General features: G+C 30.9%; 4 protein-coding genes across 5 annotated transcripts in view; 1 reads left to right on the forward strand and 3 right to left on the reverse strand.

Annotated features, from left to right (window-relative positions):
- Positions 1-2,904: 2,904 nt before the first annotated feature.
- Positions 2,905-3,748, reverse strand: LOC119609430 (protein SGT1 homolog). The gene has a single exon (XM_037964196.1). The coding sequence runs from the start codon at positions 3,589-3,591 to the stop codon at positions 3,043-3,045; it is 549 nt and encodes a 182-aa protein (XP_037820124.1). The 5' UTR covers positions 3,592-3,748; the 3' UTR covers positions 2,905-3,042.
- A 110-nt stretch (positions 3,749-3,858) lies between these two features.
- Positions 3,859-5,185, forward strand: LOC119609429 (putative deoxyribonuclease TATDN1). Of its 2 annotated transcripts, none has more exons than XM_037964194.1 (4): positions 3,859-3,987; positions 4,049-4,228; positions 4,366-4,975; positions 5,033-5,185. In XM_037964194.1, the coding sequence occupies exons 1-4, from the start codon at positions 3,942-3,944 to the stop codon at positions 5,136-5,138; spliced, it is 942 nt and encodes a 313-aa protein (XP_037820122.1). In that variant the 5' UTR covers positions 3,859-3,941; the 3' UTR covers positions 5,139-5,185. The 2 variants fall into 2 exon arrangements, with proteins under 2 accessions (XP_037820122.1, XP_037820123.1); XM_037964195.1 differs by having other exon boundaries at positions 3,893-3,970.
- Positions 5,186-5,347: 162 nt separating this feature from the next.
- Positions 5,348-7,751, reverse strand: LOC119609428 (digestive organ expansion factor homolog). Its single transcript, XM_037964193.1, has 3 exons — positions 7,396-7,751; positions 6,628-7,335; positions 5,348-6,560 (listed from the first exon to the last, which is right to left on the reverse strand). The coding sequence occupies exons 1-3, from the start codon at positions 7,652-7,654 to the stop codon at positions 5,422-5,424; spliced, it is 2,106 nt and encodes a 701-aa protein (XP_037820121.1). The 5' UTR covers positions 7,655-7,751; the 3' UTR covers positions 5,348-5,421.
- A 4,234-nt stretch (positions 7,752-11,985) lies between these two features.
- LOC119609427 (homeobox protein 5-like) overlaps positions 11,986-24,862 on the reverse strand; it is a 48,308-nt gene continuing 35,431 nt past the window's right edge. Inside the window, 8 exon segments of the mRNA XM_037964191.1 lie at positions 11,986-12,467; positions 17,204-17,339; positions 17,642-17,790; positions 20,533-21,612; positions 22,132-22,480; positions 22,784-23,419; positions 24,036-24,326; positions 24,634-24,737. Coding sequence (XP_037820119.1) covers positions 17,229-17,339; positions 17,642-17,790; positions 20,533-21,612; positions 22,132-22,480; positions 22,784-23,419; positions 24,036-24,326; positions 24,634-24,737 — 2,720 coding nt within the window. The 3' untranslated portion in view covers positions 11,986-12,467; positions 17,204-17,228.

The following is a 24,862-nucleotide window of genomic DNA, read 5'->3' on the forward strand; positions in this document are numbered from 1 at the left end:
TCCATAGAGCCGAGTTGTTCACTTTATGCTTTATTAGTGATTTTATGCTACAGTTCAGTTTAATTTTGATGTGTTCCTTTATTTCTTTCCTGCTCTTTTATTTTATTAAGTTTATAAACTCAATATGTTTTAAAAGAAAAAGCTTAAGGACTTATTTGTATGCAAGAAGAGTTGTTGTTGTTGTTCTTGTTTTCTCTTCATTTCTTGTTCTTTTTTTTTCACAAACGAACATGTTTTAAAATTGTTAGATGTTTATTCGGTAAGGATGTTGTTACTCTGCTCCTTGTATAGATATATATAGATGTTGTTTGTTGTAAATTGAGTGACTAAATGAAAATGGACGAATGGATATATTGCCGGTTGGTTAGTTAAGTGTGAACGGAAGAGTAAAAAAAAAGAAATACCTAATCGTGATAGAAACGTTTTCAAGTGGAAGAAGATTTTCTAATTAAATTGAATAGAAAAAAATACACATTTTTTATCAAATTATCGGTATAATTTTTAAGATTTTGTTTAGTTTTAACTAATAGAGGACAATATCACTAGAATGAAATGAAAAATCTTTACTTTTATACAAGTAAGAAATAATAGTCGGACCTATATATAGTAATACAAAGACCAATAAAGACGTGTTTCAACGAAATTACAAGCGCTTTTTGGTTTCTTATGTTTTTTTACCAAAAATACGGTTTTTGAAGGAAAATATGAGGGATCACAAAATAAGCCTATTTTTCAATTTAAACGTGTTTTAACGAAGTTATAAGCTATTTTAGTTTTCTTGAAGACTTGGCTTGCCATTTTCCGTTCTTTGTTCTTTAAGCCTGGATTATTTATCGTTGCGGCTGAGGCCACATCTATCATCATGGTGGGATCACCATCAGGCTTGTTAAACATCGTATAAAGCCAATACAAATAGATATATACTTAAGATAATAACAACAATCTGAAATAAAGATACTAATACACAAAATTTTTTAGTCTTTTATTCAGTTCAAGATCTGAAACAATTCCACTTCAGCACAAACATTTGGAACCAAATATCCCACAAAATTTCATTTCACATCAAGATTTTTCTAATATGTGAGGTTCTTGCCTTGTTTAGCTAATTTTTTCAATAGTCAAGACAAGGAACCGCCAAATATAGAGGAAATATTGACAAATTTTGACATGACACACAATTTTGTAGTAAAAATTGGCTTGAGTACTAATCTTGAATGTCAAATTTTTGCAGCTCTAGGCCACAAGAACCCGATATAATACCACAAATTGCTTAAAATATAACATTTTCTAGAATTTTGATGAAAATTTTATGCCAGGTCCATTCTGAGTCCATTTTTGGATTTATCATGAAATTTTACCTAAAACTTTACTTTGCAGTCAGATTCCCGAGTTTGAAGCAAAAATAAAAAAAAAATCAGAAATTTTGATAAATGTTGGACCTACACCCCATACAACAACAAAATTTCAAAATATTTTTTTTTGTTTGCTTTAATCTCGAAAACTACTGGCCGAATCTGGCTGAAAACTCACCTTTCCGGTAAATTTCCATGAACTCAGAATGGACCTATGTCCATTGTTTCATCCAAATTCCCGATTTTTTTACCAATTTGTACTATTATTTCGAGATCTTAGGGCCGAGGGAAACTAAAATTTGTCATTTAAGATTAAAATCTATGCTGAATCCGAAAATGGTTTCAGAATTGAGCTAGGTCCAATATTTCATAAAAATTTCAGCACAAACATTTTGAACCAAATATCCCATCAAGATTTTTGTAATATGTGAGGTTCTTGTCTTAGATAGCAAATTTTTCAACAGTCAAGACAAGAACCCACAAATGTAGAGGAAATTCTGAGATGACATAAAAATTTGTGGTACAATCGGTCGGAAATTTTGATGAAATATTGGTCTCAGGTCCACTATTAGTTCATTTTTGGATTAAGCTTAAGTACTAATCTTGAATGTGAAACTTTTGCAAGTCTAGGCCTCTAGACCCCGATATTATACCACAAATAGCTTGAAATAAAAAATGTTCGGGAATTTTGATGAAATATTGGCCTTAGGTCCATTTTGAGACCATTTTTGGATTTGGACCATGGGATTTTACCAGAAAGGTGAAATTTGCAGCCAGATTCGGCCAGTAGTTCCGGAGTTTAAAGCAAAAAATAAAAAATTTAGATGTATGTTGGACCTATGACCCATACTTCAATAAAATTTCAAATTTATTTTTTTGTTTGCTTTAATCTCGAAAACTACTGGCCTAATCTGGCTGAAAACTTACCTTTCTGGTAAATTTCCATGCTGAATCCGAAAATGGACTCAGCATTCCACAATTCACTAATAAACATTAGTATCACGATGAAATTCGATACAAATAACTTTTACATAAACATAACTCCCACCAATAAATTTGATAAGGGTTGGCATAATTTTTCCCTAGCCCCATACATATTACTACAATCGGCACAACTTAGTTTTATATAACTATAAATAACACTTTAAATTTTTGTACCGATCGGGCCTCATTTGACGCTAGCCCCCATACAAAGTCCCCTACAGATAATTACTTTAATGTCTACTATTCACAAATAAACACTAGTATCACGATGAAATTCGGCACAAATAACTTTTATATAAACGTAAATGCCACCAATAATTTTTATAAAGATTTGTCCAATTTTTGCCATAGCCGCCAAAAAACCGGACTTTCCGGTTTTCATATCTAACAGATTCAGGCTTTTCATATTATAATGTATGGCATTTTTATCGATAGGTCAAATATAGAATAAATAGAACTAAATAAATTCATATTTTTTATTAATTTATTCTCTATTATTAAGATTTAATTTATTTTAAATAAAAATGTTACATTATATAGGTAGTTTTTATAAAACAATAAACATGGATAAAGTTAATTATAGTTATTTTTTATTTGCAATATCTTTTTTTAATTAGAGTGAATTCTCAACATGTTTTCGGTCCCTATTGGTCAAACATTCATTCGTTATTGTGTACTTGGTTATTAAGACTTCTTTGCTCAGCAACTAATCCCATTTACGAAATTCACATCCTTCGGGAGGTTTAACGTCTACCTTATCTTTACCCACCTCATTCCAATTTGTGCTCAGCACTGTACCACCGGATTCGGAAAATGATTTATTCATGGCTTTTTGTACTTCAGGAGAGGAAGAACTGTAGATTTTCTTAAATAGACGCTGTAGGGCCTCTTCACTTTGAGCCTCTTGCTCTTCGGACTTTTCGACTTCTTTAGCCAAACTGTCCCAGTCTTTTTTGTGTATGGGTGGTGGTGGCGCCATTATCGGCTTGGGTTCTGTTTTCTCATCCAAAGAATCCCAGCGTATGCCCACCTCTTTGGCCAATGTGATTTCCACTTTGGACGGATAATCTTTGTACGAAGAACGTTCCACATTTATGGGTGCAAACAGTTTAAGATCCAGTTCATAACCCTCAGCTGTCATATGGACTCGTTGTTTCTCAATGTCAACTTTGTAGTTTTTATCTTTGGCATTCTTAAGCATTACACTGATGACCACCTTGGCATCCGATTGATACCAATCATGACGTACAGACATTCTGTTTAGCCTTTTCTTAAAGTTTCCAACAAGAAAATAATTTTAACGTATCAGGTCTTAAATTTTTAAAGGCGGATGACCAATCGGTTTACTTTGAACAAAGTTATTTTTAATTTCTTTTGTTCTACTTTTGGTTAAATTTTCTTGTTATTTGTTTTGATTGGCAATTTCTAGAAATTAGGAAGTGTTTGTATAAAAATGAAACAATCCACAGGGTGTTGGCAAAACCAAATAAAACTGGGTTGTCTAAAATTTCATGTTATCATTCCATTGGTATTTTGCTACTTAAAACGAAGAAGACTTTGTTTAATTGTTCATTTTAATTCGCAAAGTATAATTTTTATAATTTAATGCAAAAAAGTGTTAATTTATTAAAAATGTCTTTGAAATTTATAGGTAATAAAGAAACCGTATTTATGATGAATCAATTAAAACTCTTTATGTGATAAATTTGCAGATATTGGTGCTAATTTAACGGATCCCATGTTTCGTGGCCTTTATGGCGGCTCACAGAAACATCAGGATGATTTGGAGCTGGTATTAAAAAGATCTTGGTTGCAAGGTTTACAGAAAATGATCATAACTGTTGGCACCTTAAATGAGGCTGACGAAGCTTTGTCGATGGCTGCCAAAGATGGTAAGTTTGAGGTTAATTCTGCGCGTTAAAAGAATGGAAACTTGTATACAATGTGTTGCGCGAATAGACGATAGTAACACGAAAGATATTTTTAAGATTTGTCATATATGAATGTTAAATTTTTCACACTTCTACAGAACGTTTATATGTCACCATGGGCTGTCATCCTACTAGATGTGGAGAGTTTGTAGATAATCCTGAAAAATACTACGAAGGACTAAAATCAAAAATTTCCTCTAATCTCAATAAAGTTGTGGCTATCGGAGAATGTGGTCTGGATTATGATCGTTTGCATTTCTGTGATAAGGACATACAAAAACTGTATTTTGAAAAGCAACTGCAACTGGCAGAGGATTTTAAATTACCTTTATTCCTACATTGCCGTAATTCACACCAAGACTTTATGGATATACTGAGCAGAAATCGCTCAAAATTAGATGCCTGCGGTGGTGGTGTTGTTCACAGTTTTACTGGGACATTAGAAGAGGCTCAACAAGTTCTTGATTTTCATCCCAATTTATATATCGGTCTAAATGGTTGTTCTTTGAAAACGGAAGATAATCTTCAGGTTGTTTCGAAAATACCCAATGATCGTATTATGTTAGAAACTGATTGTCCCTGGTGTGGTATACGTCCAACGCATGCTGGTAGTAAGTCGATAAAAACTAAATTTCCCACTGTTAAGAAAAAGGAAAAATGGACTGCTGAGAGTTTGATAGATGGACGTTGTGAACCTTGTCAAATAATGTAAGCATTAAACAAATTTATTTATATTTTACCCTTATTAATATTTTTTAATTACAGACAAGTTTTAGAAGTTATAGCTGGAGTTAAGGATCAACCATGTGATAAATTAGCCAAAATATTCTATGATAATACGGTAAAATTATTCTTTAGTGAAAAGAAATAAAAAATGACACATAACCGAATCATTTTAAACCTTTTTTTAGATTTGAATTATTTAGTTTTATTAACATTTATTTATTAGTATTTTTGTAGAAAGCTTTTATCTTGAGAACTCTAATGTTACCTTCAACGACTCGTAAATTTTAGCCTAAAACCACTGCAGCAAATGCTACTTCCCTTAATCAATCTGGAAATTTTTTAAAAAAAGATACATTTTTTGTTTATTTACAAGTTTTTATTAAAAAATCTCTACATCTTTACAAAATTTTCTAATTTAAATTTTACACTTATTGCGCAGCATAAACGTGAACAGCTTTATCGGATTCCAAAAGACTTGTAGCATTCTCACTACCCAAAATACCATTCAATTGTAAACAATCATATTTTGTATATAAAACAGTGATACTCATTGAATCCTCTAAACCATCTCGAGAATTTTGATTTGAAGAATGCATTAAGTTAATCATTTCCGAATAGAAATGAGGCCATTGAGGTGGTTGATACATAATAATATGACGAATGCCCTTAATGCGTGTACGTTTGAAAAAATGTGATCTCTCCGAGTACAACATAAAATGAGCACCACTATGGAAGAACATATCACGGGCACGAGCCATCTTTTCCTTTTTCGTATATTCACAAATTTGCACAAAACTAATATTTTCCGCTTTAAAATAATTACGCAATTGAACGTAATCGAAATAGCTGGGTATATAAATCATAGTATGAGCAAATATGGTACTCTTAAATTGAGGCAAAATCTTATTGACGAAATAGTTAAAACGTGTCTGGAATACTTGATCTAAATCCGAGCATTCGATACGATGGAAAACTTGTGATAAAGGTACTATAACATTACGTATATCACCATTTATAATGGGGTTAGAGATACGCACACTACCTTCGTAGTTGAAACATTTATTATTGAAAACTCCACGAAATTCGGGTAATTCATGCGAAGCAAATAATAAAGTTTGACGATAGAATTTCGATAAACCATTTAAACACCACGAACGTACACGATTAATATTAGTTGTTCTCAAGGTTTTAGGCTGCAAATGTAAATGATCCAATACATGCAGCAGATTGTCCCAATTTTGAGCCAAAAACAATTCAGCTTGATCTAAAATTAAAACTTCAATTGATGATAGAAAATCACTTTCAACATCATTATTACTACTGCCACCCATGGTAACACGCAAGCCCAAAGGCGATGCGATTAATATGTCTGAGGAATAAAAATCGGTGTATAACTTTAGGGTTTTCTTAGTCAAAGACATGCCAATACGAAAGTTATCGTCAGTATTGCCGCCAAAAGTTTTCTCATAATCTTCAGGTTTAGGATTAGTTTTGGGGAAGTAAATAGTATCGCCAGTGAACTCCTTTTCAAATCTATCGAAGTTCATTATAGATTTTTGATCATTATCTGGGAAATTAGAACATGTATACAATTAGCAATTGATTGATAGGTGGATATATAGACATTTACTTACCTTTATCTTTCTTCTTTATAATCTCCGACATTATCTTAACAATCCGATAAGCCGAATCGCGAAAAGGTGTCACAATTAACACCTTCGGTCTAGCTAAACCCTGGTCGCGATAGATATCATCAAAAACAACACCACTATTTTTACTTTCTTCTTCCTCGATCTTTTTCGTATTCAACATAACACAGGCTCTCGTCTTAAAAATATAATTTAACGCATGTATGGTATACACCTGACGTATTTGTTCGGCATTATCGAATGTTCGATAGGGATAATAAACATCTTTATACGTATTGACAAGTGACAAAAGCTCACTTTGTAGTTGTGTTAAGGGTAGAGTTACTCGGGCGGCTAAAGATGGTTGCACACCTATAGACTCTAAATCACTTTGCTGTTCAAAAGCTGGAGGTGGTTGTTTATTTATAAAACCCTTATTATCATTAATGGCAATATCGGGAGTGGTGATATATAAATGACCTAGCTCAGGCCAATTTACGGTGAACTTTAATTTTTCACTTGAGCCATCAATCAATTTTTCCACATCTTCGGAACTGATTTCATTTTGTAAATGATCTTTAAAGTGGTTTAATTTAGGTAGAAGATAATTAACGTTTATTTTTCGGGCTTTGCTATCGGGTTTAGTTTCTTGTTTGGACTTTTTAGAACCCAAGAGCAGTAAAGGTTTCTCCTTGAAGGCTGGTTTCTTTTTCACTAAAAACAGGCACATTTAATTATTAAAAATTTTAAATATTTCTAAGTTTAATAACCTACCACTGGTGTGCAAATCTTCCACTAAACTTTGAAAGTGATTAACAGGCTCTTCTTCCTCCACATCTTCTGCAAAATCTTGTGCTAGATGGGCTTGTCTTTCTTTGCGACTCTTTTCCAAGTCAATTTGTTTTTTTAACTGTTCAACGGTGGCACTACCACGATGTTTAAATTTACTATTTAAATGTTTTTTATTTATAGCGGGTTTTTTATATTGTTTTTTATGTGGATTAAACTTTTTGTGTTTATTTGCTTGCCCCATTTTTTTAATTTATTAAAAAATTCATTGAAAAATGTTGCTGGCAAATAGTAAACAAATCAGAACAACGTGTAGTCAGAGCCCTGCGCCGACAAATATTAACGGCGGCGGCGACTGACACTAAATATGTCGGCGGCGACTTAAAATCGACTGTAAGCCGGCTAAGTTTTCAACTACGTTTAGTTTTTAATTTTTCAACGATTTTAAATAAAAACGGAATCCGAGAGATCAGAAAGTGGGATTTTGGAAGCAAATATATTGTTTATAACAACAAAACAGAGCAAGCTCAAAAGTTGTGTGAGAAATTATGCAGGGATGAATAAAAAATTCTTAAAAATTAAAAACAAATCATTTCTCCAAGTTTTACTAGGATCTGCCGATATTTAACCCTATCTTCCATATAAAACATCTTGCAGAAAATCAGTTTCTAAAAAATTTTGCATTAAGAAAATGATCAATAACGTAAAAACAAAGCTATTTTATTTGTTTATTTACTAGCTATACCCAGTGTGCTGTGCTACCCTAAAAGCAATATAAATAAGAAACCCACTTAACGATTTTGATGATTCTAACTACAATGGTTTTCCAGATATACAATTTGTTACATATGGGAGATTCCACGCTAATTATTGCAATTTCACCAATTATTCCGAACGTTAATTAAGATTTTTAATTTAATCTATGAAAAATTTGAATAATCTAATGGTTTCCCAGATATACAAAATTTTGTATTTAATTCATATGGGAAGTGCCAAGCCCCTCATTGAAAGTCCGCCCGTTATTCTCTAAATGTTCTTCAGTAAAATTTGAAGATTCTAGCTCTAATAGTTTCTCAGATATACGAATTTTTCTATTTAATTCATATGGGAGCTCCAAGCCTCCCATATGTATTTAATTCATATGGGAGGTTCCGCTCCCCTCATTGGTAGTCCCCCAATTTATTACCCAAAATGTTTACATGGATGTTAAAGTTCTTCCAGAACAACATCATTTAAAGGGATCACAATGAGATTGAAAAATTGAAAACATTATTAGAATGTATGGAAACTCGCAACTCTAAAGGCAGACTATTCCTATTTTAGCGGTAATTTATGATTAAAATAAGTAAGAAGTAAGAGGGGCAGGGTCAATTATGGCCTATAGAGATTTCGATTGATATCGAGTCCTTTTTGCAAAATGGACGTAAGCGAGATAAATTTTCGTTCAATTAGGATACTGCGTGTTTAATTTTATGTTTATATATTCAATATTTTAGAAAATTCAAAAAGTACCAGTTAAAGAACGAAAAATTACCAGAAATACTCCAGTTTAAATTTTCATTCACTCAAGTCCCTGATTGCTTAGTTTTATGTTTTTAGGTTCATTATAATAGAAAATTGAAATAGAACCAGTTGAAGAACGAAAAAGTTCCAAAAAGTCCCCTTTTATATGTTATCACTTAATCCGGGCTGTACATTCCTAATATCATGTTTCTAGGTTCAATATTATAAAAAATTCAAAAAGTACCAGTCGAAGAACGAAAAAGTACTAAAAAGTCCCTTTTTATAGATTAAAATTTACTCCGGGCTCTACATATTTATTTTCATGTTTCTAGGTTTAATTTTATGAAAAACTCAAAAAGTACCAGTCGAATTACGATAAAGTTTCCATTTTATAGATTCTCATTTACTCCAGGCTCTAAGTGCTTAATTTCATGTTTCGAGGTTCAAATTTTGTAGCAAGCTCAAAAAGTACCAGTCAAAGAACGAAAAAGTACCAAAAAGTGCCATTTTATAGATTCTCATTTACTCCAGGCTCTACGTGCATAATTTCATGTTTCTATGTTCAATTTAATAGAAAACTCAAAAAGTACCTTTTAGCTAAAACCGTTTAGGCTGTGCGATGATGAATTATCTATCTATCTACCTATCTATCTATCTATCTATCTATCTATCTATCTATCTATCTATCTATCTATCTATCTATCTATCTATCTATCTATCTATCTATCTATCTATCTATCTATCTATCTATCTATCTATCTATCTATCCATCTATCTATCTATCTATCTATCTATCTATCTATCTATCTATCTATCTATCTATTTATCTATCTATCTATCTATCTATCTATCTATCTATCTATCTATCTATCTATCTATCTATCTATCTATCTATCTATCTATCTATCTATCTATCTATCTATCTATCAGTGCGCCGGATGTGTGGAATCTTCAAAAGATGTATCCAACCCGTGTTGGAAAACATGCACGACCCGCCTAGGCGTCTACGTACTAAACCACACCCCCTTACTTCCCCACACCCCGCGGGACTGCCAATTGGTATTACATCGCGGGGGGGTTTGCCCATAATAGGGAACTCTTCGTTTCTTACTCTATCTCATTTTGTGATGCACTGCTGAGGGCCATCTTACGGACAATTTCCGCTTCGCGTAATGTTTTGTTTATATCGTTCATAAACCTATTAACTGCGTCCCATTTCTCTTGCGATTCCAGCATTATGCTGGTTATGTTGGTTACCGTTATGGTTATTTATCTATCTATCTATCTATCTATCTATCTATCTATCTATCTATCTATCTATCTATCTATCTATCTATCTATCTATCAATCTATCTATCTATCTATCTATCTATCTATCTATCTATCTATCTATCTATCTACCTATCTGTCTACCTATCTATCTATCTATCTGTCTGTCTGTCTATCTACATATCTATCTATCTATCTACCTATCTATCTATCTATCTATCTATCTATCTATCTATCTATCTATCTATCTATCTATCTATCTATCTATCTATCTATCTATCTATCTGTCTATCTATCTATCTATCTATCTATCTATCTATCTATCTATCTATCTATCTATCTATCTATCTATCTATCTATCTATCTATCTATCTATCTATCTATCTATCTGTCTATCTATCTATCTATCTATCTATCTATCTACCTATCTGTCTACCTATCTATCTATCTATCTGTCTGTCTGTCTATCTACATATCTATCTATCTATCTACCTATCTATCTATCTATCTATCTATCTATCTATCTATCTATCTATCTATCTATCTATCTATCTATCTATCTATCTATCTATCTATCTATCTATCTATCTGTCTATCTATCTATCTATCTATCTATATCTATCTATCTATCTATCTATCTATCTATCTATCTATCTATCTATCTATCTATCTATCTATCTATCTATCATCTATCTATCATCTATCTATCATCTATCTATCTATCTATCTATCTATCTATCTATCTATCTATCTATCTATCTATCTATCTATCTATCTATCTATCTATCTATCTATCTATCTATCTATATCTATCTATCTATATCTATCTATCTATCTATCTATCTATCTATCTATCTATCTATCTATCTATCTATCTATCTATCTATCTATCTATCTATCTATCTATCTATCTATCATCTATCTATCTATCTATCTATCTATCTATCTATCTATCTATCTATCTATCTATCTATCTATCTATCTATCTATCTATATCTTTAATCAATCTATCTATCTATCTATCTATCTATCTATCTATCTATCTATCTATCTATCTATCTATCTATCTATCTATCTATCTATCTATCTATATCTATCTATCTATCTATCTATCTATCTATCTATATATCTATCTATCTACCTATCTATCTATCTATCTATCTATCTATCTATCTATCTATCTATCTATCTATCTATCTATCTATCTATCTTAAATCAAAATACGGAGTGAATCAAACACTTTTTTATTATAATTCATATTTAATTAGTATTTTTTATTGATTAATTCAAGCATATTTATTATTGTTTATGGTAGATAAAGAGGTTTGTTTTTAAGCATAGTTCTTTGTTTAAATAAGAAATTAATAAAAATTATAATAATTAATTCAATAAATTATTATATACAAAGTTTGTTGTTGTTTTTTATATACTATATAAAATTAAAGAAAATAATAAATAAAAAATAATAACAAATAAAAAAAAATAGAACAAATATAAACATTAAAGCAAAACTTAAAAGTTAACAAAACTTAAAATACATATAAAGAAAAATATATTAAATTCGAGTAGAAAGAAAAATATTATGAACTGTTGAAAAAACCCATTTAATAACGCATAAACATTTTGGTAAATATTTGTTTAACATAGTATATGTATATAAATAAATAAAATATTAAAGAAATCTTAAACTTAGATTTAAACAATTTCTCGTATCATGTTTTAATATTATAATTAATATTTTTTTGTTTAAAGTTTATTTATTATAGTATAGACAAATAAAATATGTTTGTAAATTGTTTTTTGGGGGGTTAATACAAGTTATTTGTAATTTAAATATGTAAAAAAATGTTAATTCATTTGTTGTTTTATTAAATATTTAATCGATTGGAGTTTAATTGTAAAATAGTTTTAAACTTCTGTTAACTCCCAGCAAATATTTTAATAATATATGATTTAAGATACACGAAAAAACGGTTATTGTAAAATATTTAAATCTAAAAAAACCGCATGGCGGTGCATATTGTTTTCATTTGAAATCGAGGACTTTTTTGTTTATAGACAATAAAAATGATTATGTTTGAATAATGATATATACTTATATATTTGTTTTTACTTTTTAGTTTAATAAATAGATAAATTTATTAAATATTATTATTATTATTAATTATTGTTGTTGCTTAATAGATTTTTGGAGCACTGCGATCGTTAATCTTTTGGTTGCGTTTTAATGTAGCCCCACGTTTAATTTGATCCATCAAGGATTCATGACAGATACGAGGATCCGGCTAGAAAAAGAAAATTAAATTATAATATTAACATCTTGCTCAAATAAAGTATGATTTTTAACCAACAAACAATATTATTTGTAAATGATTTGATGTTTTATAGTATGAAGGATTAAGAATTTTTATACAAGTGATATATAAAAGCTGTAAAAAAAAAATAAAATGTTTTAACAAAAAACACAAAATTTTATAATACAATAGGTACAAATTTACAGAACGAAGTATGTGGGTAAAATATTTAGCATGAATGTTTGTTATTTTATATATCGAAGAGATCGAATCTGCAATTTTAATATTGATAGACTAGAACTCTAACAACTAGTGCAGTTCCACAATGTTTTGCTTTATTATTTTGAGGAATGAGAAATAATTCTTGACTTATGGAAGATTCTGTTATCTTTTATTATAGAATTGTAACCAAAACAAATGATTAAAATTCTCCAATCTTTCCTCAAAACTAATTGAAAATCTTAAATATAAAATGTTTTAGCAAAAACCTACAAGACTAGTCTAAACAATAGTCAATAGAGTACTCCATAAAAAAGTCAATAGTCCATATAATAGCCAATAAACTAACCCTTATACTAGAACATAGAATTGTCAATAGACAAGTCTATCGAATAGTCAATGGATTAGTCAAGAGAATAGTCAATATATTAATCATTAGAATATTCAATAGACTAGTCCATAGAATAGTCAATAAACTATTCCATAGAATATACTAGACAATAGAATAGTCAATAGACTAATCTATAGAATAGTCAGTAAACTAGTCCATAGAATAGACTAAATAATAGAATAGTCAATAAACTAATCCATAGAATAGTCAATACAATACACAAGTCTATAGAATAGTTCATAGAATAATCAATAGACTAGTCCATAGAATAGTCAATAGACTTGTCCATAGAATAGTCAATAGATTAATCCATAGAATAGTCAATAGATTAGTCCATCGATTAGTCACTAGACTTGTTAATAGAGTAATCAATACATACGTCAATAGAATAGAACATAGAATAATCAATATACTAGACCATAGAATTGTCAATAGACTTGTCCATAGAAAGGTCAATAGACTTGTCCATAGAATAATTAATAGAGTAGTCGAAAGAATAGCCAATAGACTAGTCATTAGAATATTCAATAGACTAGTCAATAAACTAGTCCATAGAATAGACAATAGAATAGTCAATAGACTAATCAATAGAATAGTCCATAGAATAGTCAATACATAAGTATATAGAATAGTTCATAGAATTATCAATAGACTAGTTCATAGAATAGTCAATAGACTTGTCCATAGAGTAGTCAATAGATTAGTCCATATAATAGTCAATAGATTAGTCACTAGACTTGTTAATAGAGTAATCAATACATAAGTCAATAGAATAGAACATTGAATAATTAATATACTAAGCCACAGAATTGTCAATAGACTTGTCCATGGAAAGGTTAATAGACTTGTCCATAGAATAGTTAATAGAGTAGTCGATAAATAGATAATAGACTAGTCCACATAATAGTCGTTAGACTAGTTCAATGAGTTATCAATAGAATAGTCTATAGAATAGTCACTAGACTAGTTCATAGAGTAATCAATACATAAGTCTTTAGAATAGTTCATAGAATAATTAATAGACTAGTCCATAGAAGAGTCAATGAAATTGTCAATAGACTTGTCCATAGAATAGTCACTAGACTAGTTCAAAGAGTAAGCAACACATAAGTCTATAGAATAGACAATAGAGTAGTCGATAGAATAGTCAATAAACTAGTCCATAGAATAGTCAATAGACTTGTCCATAGAATAGTCGATAGACTAGATTATAATCCATAGTTAGTATACTAATAAATAATTGACTATTCTAAGTACTTAGTAGTCAATAGACTTGTCCATAGAATAGTCAATAGACCAGTCCATGGTCCAGTTAATAGACTAGTAAATAAAATAGTCAATAGACTAATTAATAGTCTAGTCTATTGACTAATGAATAGAATAATCATAGAATAATCAATAGACTAGTCCATAGAATAGTCCATAGAATGGTCAATAGACTTGTCCATAGGGTAGCCAATAGATTAGTCCATATAATAGTCAATAGATTAGTCCATAGATTAGTCACTAGACTTGTTAATAGAGTAATCAATACATAAGTCAATAGAATAGAACATTGAATAATCAATATACTAGACCATAGAATTGTCAATAGACTTGTCCATAGAATGGTCAATAGACTTGTCCATAGAATAGTTAATAGAGTAGTCGAAAGAATAGTCAATAGAATAGACAATAGACTCGTCCATAGAATAGTCAGTAAACTAGTCCATAGAATAGACTAAATAATAGAATAGTCAATAAACTAATCCATAGAATAGTCCATAGAATAGTCAATACAATACACAAGTCTATAGAATAGTTCATAGAATAATCAATAGACTAGTCCATAGAATAGTCAATAGACTTGTCCATAGAATAGTCAATAGATTAATCCATAGAATAGTCAATAGATTAGTCCATCGATTAGTCACTAGACTTGTTAATAGAGTAATCAATACATACGTCAATAGAATAGAACATAGAATAATCAATATACTAGACCATAGAATTGTCAATAGACTTGTCCGTAGAAAGGTCAATAGACTTGTCCATAGAATAGTTAATAGAGTAGTCGAAAGAATAGTCAATAGAATAGACAATAGACTCGTCCATAGAATAGTCAGTAAACTAGTCCATAGAATAGACTAAATAATAGAATAGTCAATAAACTAATCCATAGAATAGTCCATAGAATAGTCAATACAATACACAAGTCTATAGAATAGTTCATAGAATAATCAATAGACTAGTCCATAGAATAGTCAATAGACCATATAATAGCCAATAAACTAACCCTTATACTAGAACATAGAATTGTCAATAGACAAGTCTATCGAATAGTCCATGGATTAGTCAAGAGAATAGTCAATATATTAATCATTAGAATATTCAATAGACTAGTCCATAGAATAGTCAATAAACTAGTCCATAGAATAGACTAGACAATAGAATAGTCAATAGACTAATCCATAGAATAGTCAGTAAACTAATCCATAGAATAGACTAAATAATAGAATAGTCAATAAACTAATCCATAGAATAGTCCATAGAATAGTCAATACAATACACAAGTCTATAGAATAGTTCATAGAATAATCAATAGACTAGTCCATAGAATAGTCAATAGACTTGTCCATAGAATAGTCAATAGATTAATCCATAGAATAGTCAATAGATTAGTCCATAGATTATTCACTAGACTTATTAATAGAGTAATCAATGCATACGTCAATAGAATAGAAGATAGAATAATCAATATACTAGACCATAAAATTGTCAATAGACTTGTCCATAGAATAATTAATAGAGTAGTCGAAAGAATAGTCAATAGACTAGTCATTAGAATATTCAATAGACTAGTCAATAAACTAGTCCATAGAATAGACAATAGAATAGTCAATTGACTAATCCATAGAATAGTCCATAGAATAGTCAATACATAAGTATATAGAATAGTTCATAGAATAATCAATAGACTAGTTCATAGAATAGTCCATAGAATGGTCAATAGACTTGTCCATAGAGTAGTCAATAGATTAGTCCATATAATAGTCAATAGATTAGTCACTAGACTTGTTAATAGAGTAATCAATACATAAGTCAATAGAATAGAACATTGAATAATTAATATACTAAGCCACAGAATTGTCAATAGACTTGTCCATGGAAAGGTTAATAGACTTGTCCATAGAATAGTTAATAGACTAGTCGATAGAATAGATAATAGACTAGTCCACATAATAGTCGTTAGACTAGTTCATATAATTATCAATAGAATAGTCTATAGAATAGTCACTAGACTAGTTCATAGAGTAATCAATACATAAGTCTTTAGAATAGTTCATAGAATAATTAATAGACTAGTCCATAGAAGAGTCAATGGAATTATCCATAGAATGGTCACTAGACTAGTTCAAAGAGTAAGCAACACATAAGTCTATAGAATAGGCAATAGAGAAGTCGATAGAATAGTCAATAAACTAGTCCATAGAATAGTCAATAGACTTGGCCATAGAATAGTCGATAGACTAGTTTATAATCCATAGTTAGTATACTAGTAAATAATTGACTATTCTAAGTACTTAGTAGTCAATAGACTTGTCCATAGAATATAGTCAATAGACCAGTCCATGGTCCAGTTAATAGACTAGTAAATAAAATAGTCAATAGACTAATTAATAGTCTAGTCTATTGACTAGTGACTAGTCTAGCAAATAGACTAATCAATAGACTAGTTAACAAACTATTCAATGAAAAGTTAAATAAACTATTATTGAAATAAATTAGTACTATTACAAAATTGAAACTATCCTGCACCCGGTCCTTGTTAAAAGTTAAAAAAAGTGTGTTGTTAAATAGTAGTACATAATATGTTTGATTATAAAAATGTATTTTTAAAATTATAATATAAATCAATTAGCAGCATATTAACAAGATGAAACAATATAGACAATATATTGAATATTTATTTATAAATATAAACAATTTTGCGGTGATTTAAAAGATAAAATTATTAAATGAAAAATATTATGTTACAATAGAAAATATTCAAGTTAAAAAAAAAACAAGCCTTTGTGTTAACCATTAAAATTGCCATAAACGAAATATATGTATTCAAACTGTACAACTAAAATACCTTTTTTCTTTAAAATCATTTACGCTTATAATGCTTCATCGGCGATAGTAGGAGTAGAAGTAGAATTGGTGTCAAACAAAGGAAGATTGCGATATTGTGCACTAGGACGTTTAAGGTTTTGTAAATTTTGATACATCTACATTGAACAATTTAATGTGTACAAATATAAATATATATATATATATATATATATATATATATTGATTTGATCATACCAAATACACAAACGAAAATGGAGGAAGAATACAAATTACCAAAAAATATATAAAAAAAAACAAAAGTAATAAATTAAGTGTTTAATTAAATGAAATAAAATCTAAAGGAATTATAGGAAATTTGAAAAAAAAAAACGTGCAGTTTCTTTTCTACTACTACCAATTGGTACATTGTAAAGTCAAACCTCTTTGGTTTTTTTGTTATTATTGTTAAATTACTTACCAAGGCCTTGCTATTAATTAAATTACGTACAGCAAAGGCTCGACCTGATAAACTTTGTTTAGCCAATTTTGCATTGAGATTTTCTAAAAATTCAGCTTTTGCTTTTGATCGTATGCTAGCAGTTTTATCGACATTTGTGCTGGTATAGTCTAAAATTATTGTTTTTATGAAAAAAATAAAGGTGAAGAGAAAAAAAATTTGATGAAATTGTTTTGATGGTGTTAAAAAAATGGTTTGTAAAAAAAAGGCATGTTTTAAAGCTACGGCAGTATAAAGAAATTTAAAAAAACAAAATATAACTAATACTATAACAAAATAACAAAATTTGTTTAAAAAAACTTACAAATATGTATATTTCATTAGAGAGAAACAATTTTCAGAATTAGTCAAGAGTTTTTAACTCAAATTAAAAACAAAATCAGATCATGTGGTTTTTAAAAAGTGCGAATGAGTTATGATTTGTTAATAAAAAGTTCAATTATATTTTTAATTAGACATTAAAGTATACAAAATATGCCAACTCTTTGGGGGGGAAATTTGAATTACAATATTTGGAAATAATATTATTATTGCTAATTGAAAATATTTCTAATATCCGATAAGTTTAGCCAAAGAGTCAGAAGATTTGTTTTGTTATCAATATTTAGAATTTTAATAGTGCTAAAGAGAAAATTATGTTTATGTTTATGAAAACCAGGGACTAAAAGTGGGGAGAGTTTTAAAATAGATTCACCACACTTGTGTATATCGAGTTGTTATATTCATTACTCTCTAGCTTTGAGTATCAGTTATTAATGACAAAATATATATATTTTACAGAAAACTGATTAATATTGAAGCTTTAATAAGTATTTCTCTATAATCAATAATAATCAATTCTGACTGAAAAAAGTCACTTAATAGACTAGTGCTTAGAGTACTAGGCCGTAGTCTAGTCAATTGACTAGGACGTAGTCTAGTCAATTGACTAGGCCATAGTCTAGTCAGTAGACTTGCCCGTAGTCTAGTCAATAGACTAGTCAGTATTCTAATAGACTAGTCAGTAATATAGTCAATAGACTATTCAATAGACAAGTCCGTAAAATACTCAATAGTTCGAAATTTTGTCAATAGACAAGGTCGCTGTCTAGTCAATAGACTGGTCGGTAGTCTAACGAATAGACTAGTCCGTAATCTAATCAATATACTAGTCAGGAATATAGTCAATAGACTAGTCCGTAGACTAGTCAATAGCCTAGTCCGTAGACTACTTAATAGACAAGTCCGTAAAATACCCAATAGTGACTGAAAAAAGTCACTTAATAGACTAGTGCTTAGAGTACTAGGCCGTAGTCTAGTCAATTGACTAGGACGTAGTCTAGTCAATAGACTAGGCCATAGTCTAGTCAGTAGACTTGCCCGTAGTCTAGTCAATAGACTAGGCCGTAGTCTAGCCAATAGACTAGTCCGTAGTCTAGTCAATAGACTAGTCCGTAGTCTAATCAATAGACTAGTCAGTATTCTAATAGACTAGTCAGTAATATAGTCAATAGACTAGTCCGTAGACTATTCAATAGACAAGTCCGTAAAATACTCAATAGTTCGAAATTTTGTCAATAGACAAGGTCGCTGTCTAGTCAATAGACTGGTCGGTAGTCTAACGAATAGACTAGTCCGTAATCTAATCAATATACTAGTCAGGAATATAGTCAATAGACTAGTCCGTAGACTACTTAATAGACAAGTCCGTAAAATACCCAATAGTTCAAAATTTTGTCAATAGACTGGTACGTTCTCTAATCAATAGACTAAGCCTTGGTATAGTCAGTAGACTAGTCAGTAATCTAGTCAATAGACTAGTCCGTAGACTAGTCAATAGCCTAGTCCGTAAACTACTCAATAAAAACTAGTCAATCAATACACTAATCAATTGACTAGTCAATTTACAAGTTCGTAGTTTAATCAATTTAATCAATTAATAGTCAATACAGCAGTCAATAGTCTAGTAGGCAGACTATTCATTAGACCATTCAATAGGCTAGTCTGTAAACTATTTAATAGCTTAGTCTGTGGAATAGTCAATAGTCGAGTCCGTAGACTAGTCAATACACTTGTCCTTAGACTAGTCAATAGTTCATAGAATAGTCAATAGATTAGTCCGTAGTCTAGTCATTGCTGTTGCCAATAGACAACTTGTTTAAAATAGAGAGTTTTGAATATAGTTCCTCGATATGTACGTACATCTGTATTTCAATAAAGCACAATAAAGGACATCAGAAAATTAACACAATTAAGTAAAAGAAAATAATAGAAGCAATTCAGAAACTCATGTGTAAAAAAGTTCATTGATAAAGACATAAAAAAAGTTGACACGACAAAAGAGTTAAATGTAAAGACACATTAAAAAACATTTAGTAAAACTATTAAACAAACTAAATATGTCATGTTATATCTAGTTCATTTAAAGTGCAATAATGTTCAAGATGATTTGAAGAAAGGCGGAGGAAAAAACAATGATAGGAACATTATATGAAACGAAAGGGTAACGTTTATAAAACCAATTTCAGATGGTTTTTGTTGATTCCTTTTTAAGTTAATTACGTGGAAAGGGAAAAAGACAAAATGCAGCAGCAATATGGGACAAGTTGCTTCCATACAACACCCAAGTCGTTAGACGTTTTATATGTAAATGATAACTTAAAAACTTAAATTTAACATAAAAAAAAGTAAGCAGCATGCAAACAAATAATGTAAAAAAACAAAAAAATATCTTATTCTGTTTTGTTACATTTTCCGCTGGGAACAATTCAAAATTAAAAAGAATTTCAAAAATGCTTCGTTTAACTCAAAGGAAGGAAAAAAAAAACAAGAAACTCAAAAAACAACAGGCATTAGGAAAAACGCGTTCTCACTTGTATTCGAGGCAGTATTTAATTGATGGTTGTAATACATTTGGCCAGTATTACCACCACCGCCGCCGCCGCCAACATCATAATGAGACATAACAGCACCACCACCACTGCCACTACTACGACGACTGCTGGTGCCATAAATGCTAGCCACTGAAGAGGGAGTGGGTGAACTACAAATAGGTGAAGCTGGTTGAGAATGGACGGATGATGTTGCACTGGGCGAATGACAGTGTATAGTAGTGGTTTGTATGAAGGGATTTGTGGCCACAAATATCTTCTGCTGTACACTGGAATGACGAGAGGGTACCGGTGGCTGTTTAACATTAACTGTAGCAGTTTTATTTCTATTAGTAGTTTGTTGGGACGTTTGCTGTTGGGCTTGTTGTTGTTGTTGTTGCTGCTGATGATGTGGCAGTGGCATAGGTGGACGTTGACTAATATGCTGAGGATTTTGATATTGTTGAGCTGGTTGAGGGGCGCCTGTTATGGCGGCCGGAGCGTGATATTGTTGCTGTTGGGCTTGATGTGTACCATATATACCCTGCTGTTGCTGCTGTTGCTGTAAACGTTGTTGTTGTTGAATCATATTTTTAGGTAAAGTGGCGGCAGCTGAAGCTGCTGCATAAGCAGCCAAATTATGTGGCTGCTGTTGATGATGTTGGTGATGACTACTAGTCGCACGTTTGGGCATAGTAGCTGAATTATTATTACTACTATGTATTGGTGGTGGTGGAGGATCTTCAAGCGGTGGCGGACACGTATAATGCTGAGCTGATGCATGATGCATTGGCTCGCGCTGTTGATGATGTGTATGATGAGCCGTTTGATAATGAGATTGCTGAACAATTGGTTCAGGCTGTGGCGGCAAGGGGGACTGAGACATAGGCATTGTTTGATGGGATTGTCGCGATGGATGCATATTTGTAGCATTTGCCACTTTTAGCACATGTTGCTGTGCTTGTTGCTGTTGTTGTTGCTGATGATGGGCAGCTGTTAAATGTTTAGGCGCATAATATTGAGAAGAATATTGATTTTGATTTTGGTTGGTATTGAAAGTGGCATTGGCATTGTTTTCAGCGGCTGCATTTTGCATATTATTTAAGGGGGGATGATAGTGAGTAGAAGTAGAAGAATTTGTTGTAGAATTGATAGTATTTACAGAATTGTGAGCAATATGAGCAGAAGTGGAGGAAGTGGAAGTAGAAGAAGTTGTAGTGTGAGAAGTATAATTATGCGAGGTTTTATTAGAACCCAATAATGATGATGATGATGTTTTAGATGAAGAAGAAGAAGAAGTTGGTTCTTTTGTAAATGAAGTTACTTTGGAAAGTAACGATGATGTAGATGATGAAAGTGGAAAATGTGGTAATGCATTGAAACTAGCTGTAGCTGTAAGCTGTGTATTTGTTGTATGACTACTAACTACAGATGAAGAAGATTTCGTAGATGTTTGGTATATTGTTGTATTTGTTGAGGAGGCTAATGAAGATGATTGTGATTGTGATGAAGTTTGTAATTGTGATGTTGTTGATGTTGTTGATGATGATGAAGTGCTAAAACTACCATAAATTTTAGATTTAATATTTTCAAAAAATTTACCGTCGTAGGTTTGCTGCTGCTGTGTTTGTTGTTGTGGTGGCTGTGTTAAATGTGGCGACATCTGCTGTTGCTGATAGTTACGCATATAGATTTCTTCCCTCTGCTGATGATGGTTTATCGAGGACACACCATAGATAGCTTCATTCGAATTTGTTTGTTGTTTACTATTTAAGCGTGCATTTAATTGAGCTATTAGATTGGGATTAGTTTTTGGTTGAGCTGGCACATGTGTTTGTGTGGGTGTTTGATGACCGTTAGGACCTGGACTGTTGGTACGAAAACTTGACATATTATTTAAAATTTTCGGTTGTGCATATATTCCGCCGCCGGGTGATGAAGTGCGAAATGACTGCAATAAGAAAATAATAAACAATTAATAAATAAACAATAAACAATAAAAGTTTAATTGATAAATATGATGCTTTTGTTCAAATAGGGTTAATTTTTTTGTTAAATGGTCGATTTTTTCCAAAACAAATTCTAGTGCCAATATTTCAAGGAGTATTATTTTTTAAAATCATCCTTTTGTCAATTATATATTAGAAGATTGTACGCTTTTTTTTTAGCAATGAAATCTGTTTGTACTTTAAGAATACCGTTAGTGGGGTTAGTTTTCAACATGTTGGCATATATCAACTCTATTTGAACTTACAGTTGGCGAATTTGTGCCATAAATGGCTTCACCATTATTATAATCTTGCGGTTGTTGCTCTTGATATTGATTTTGCTGCTGCTGTTGTTGATGTTGGTGTTGGTGATGATGATGATTTTGTAATTGCTGTGGCGGCATATGATTATTATTACTATGAGCAGTTGCAACTGGCGTAGGCAACTGCTGCTGATAACGTAACGGTAGGGATAATTGATGTTGATGATGGTGAATAGTTTGAGATTGATTGGGATTTGGTGGTGGCAAAGGAGGGGGTATTTCATCAAGATCAGTTTGTAAAGAGGATAGCGGCGTAAGGGGTGTAGTGGGCGTTGTACGTTTAATTGTAGGTGGTGATAACAAAACAGGTGAGGATTTTGTATATTGGTGTTGATATTGTTTTGGTGGCTGTTGATAAAGTGGTGATATTATTTTATTAGGATTAGCATTATTAAGCATTAAAGCAATATTTGCATTATTTTTTGTAGGCGTTATTAGCTTATCGTTATCAGCAAATGATTGTACTTCAACATAAGTATTATAATAAGCATCATATTCGGGTTCATCGTGCATGGGTAAAGTTATAGGAGATGTTGGGGTAGTAATGTTAGGAGAATAGATTTGATGGTGTATAGGACTCTATGATTTTTTTTTTTTGTTTACAGTTGTGTGATGTATTTGTGTGTGTGTGTACAAGTGCAGGTGTGTTTTGAAAAAATTGAAATTGAAAATTGTTTATAAGTATAAGAAAATAGCATAGAAAATCAAAAGAATTAAAATTAAAGATGTTGATAGAAAATAAAAAAAATACAACAAATAAAGCAAGAAAATGTAATGATATTTACATAATTTGAAAAAAAGTGAAACATGTTTATAAACATAGAAAAAAATTCTGTTAATATGTACAGTTACTGTTAAGATAATAGAACCTCTGCGAATTTTAAATTTTATTTCATAATTACGTTATTATCTATCAATACTTTAGGTTAGAATAGATTTTACTATAGAATCAAACCTTTATAATAACTACGGAATTACGATCAAGGATGTTAGACCGGCCGGATAATTTGTAAAAGTTTTTTTTGTTTATAAACATGTTTCACAAATTTTTTCAAAAAGATTTTGAGTTTTTTTTTTTTTAAATTTATGCTACAAATGTTGAAAAAGCCTTATGCGATATCCATGATTTGATACATGTTTAGAGACATGACGCTAGATTTGATGCGTTTTGTATTAGTTCTTGTTGCCACCTCACCTGTAACATAGATTGTTGTTGCAACTGCTGTTGCTGTTGCTGCTGCTGTTGTTGTTGTTGAAGACGTCTTAAGGTATGAGGAGATGCAGGTTGATGACGCAAACCCGACAAAGCTTTAACCGTTTCTGATACCTTCTGTGATGAATTGGGCATGACCGACGATGGCGGAGAGGTGGGAGTAGTTTGACGTGCATCCAATAAATAAGCCGGTGGTGGAGGCAAATTTTCGGTGGAAGTATTTAAAGAATGAGCTTGCTGATGCAACATATTTATAGCATTTGTATTGGTAGGCTAAAGTTATGGATATTTTAAGTTTTTTTTTTTTTTAAGAAAAAATAAAATAAAAATAAATTTAACAAAATAAAAAATGGTATTTAATAAAAAAAACTATAACAACTTAAAATGTAAGTAAGTATTCAAAAGTGATTTTTGGGGATTAAGTTTTAATAGTGCAATTTGTGACAGTTAGTTTTGTTTAAGGTTTTAAGCCACACACCCAATTAATTTAAGTGTCTAACAGGGAATCCTTTTATTAACTTTTATTTTAGCTGTGAAAGGGGAAATTTTGTTGAGTTTAAAGATATTCTTATTAACTTACCGTGGTAGGTGTATTAGGACTAGGTGTTACTGATGAGCTGCGTCTTACGGGCGGTGGTGGTTTGGCAGTATTTACTGAAGACCGTCTAGCAATACGGGTAGATCCTATGGGTTATATATAATATTAGTGAGTATTGTTGTTTGTTAAATGTGTTTTTTTTTTGCTATTGTAAGTACATATTGTGTTTACTGATAATTATTGTTTTTTTAACAACTGTGACTGTTAAATT

Source organism: Lucilia sericata, unplaced genomic scaffold, assembly GCF_015586225.1.
Source record: "Lucilia sericata isolate MDLA Ls3-8-SP2 unplaced genomic scaffold, ASM1558622v1 Contig000979F_arrow, whole genome shotgun sequence".
In the NCBI taxonomy this organism is placed as follows: Eukaryota; Metazoa; Arthropoda; class Insecta; order Diptera; family Calliphoridae; genus Lucilia; species Lucilia sericata.

Bases quoted from the DNA above. Each gene is read 5' to 3' on its own strand.
- LOC119609429 (XM_037964194.1), top strand. From the start codon at position 3,942: ATGCAAAAAAGTGTTAATTTATTAAAAATGTCTTTGAAATTTATAG. The intron at 3,988-4,048 runs GTAATAAAGAAA...ATAAATTTGCAG, and splicing joins AATGTCTTTGAAATTTATAG to ATATTGGTGCTAATTTAACG. The intron at 4,976-5,032 runs GTAAGCATTAAA...TTTTAATTACAG, and splicing joins TGTGAACCTTGTCAAATAAT to ACAAGTTTTAGAAGTTATAG.
- LOC119609428 (XM_037964193.1), bottom strand. From the start codon at position 7,654: ATGGGGCAAGCAAATAAACACAAAAAGTTTAATCCACATAAAAAACAA. The intron at 7,336-7,395 runs GTAGGTTATTAA...GCCTGTTTTTAG, and splicing joins GGAAGATTTGCACACCAGTG to TGAAAAAGAAACCAGCCTTC. The intron at 6,561-6,627 runs GTAAGTAAATGT...CTAATTTCCCAG, and splicing joins TATAAAGAAGAAAGATAAAG to ATAATGATCAAAAATCTATA.
- LOC119609430 (XM_037964196.1), bottom strand. From the start codon at position 3,591: ATGTCTGTACGTCATGATTGGTATCAATCGGATGCCAAGGTGGTCATC.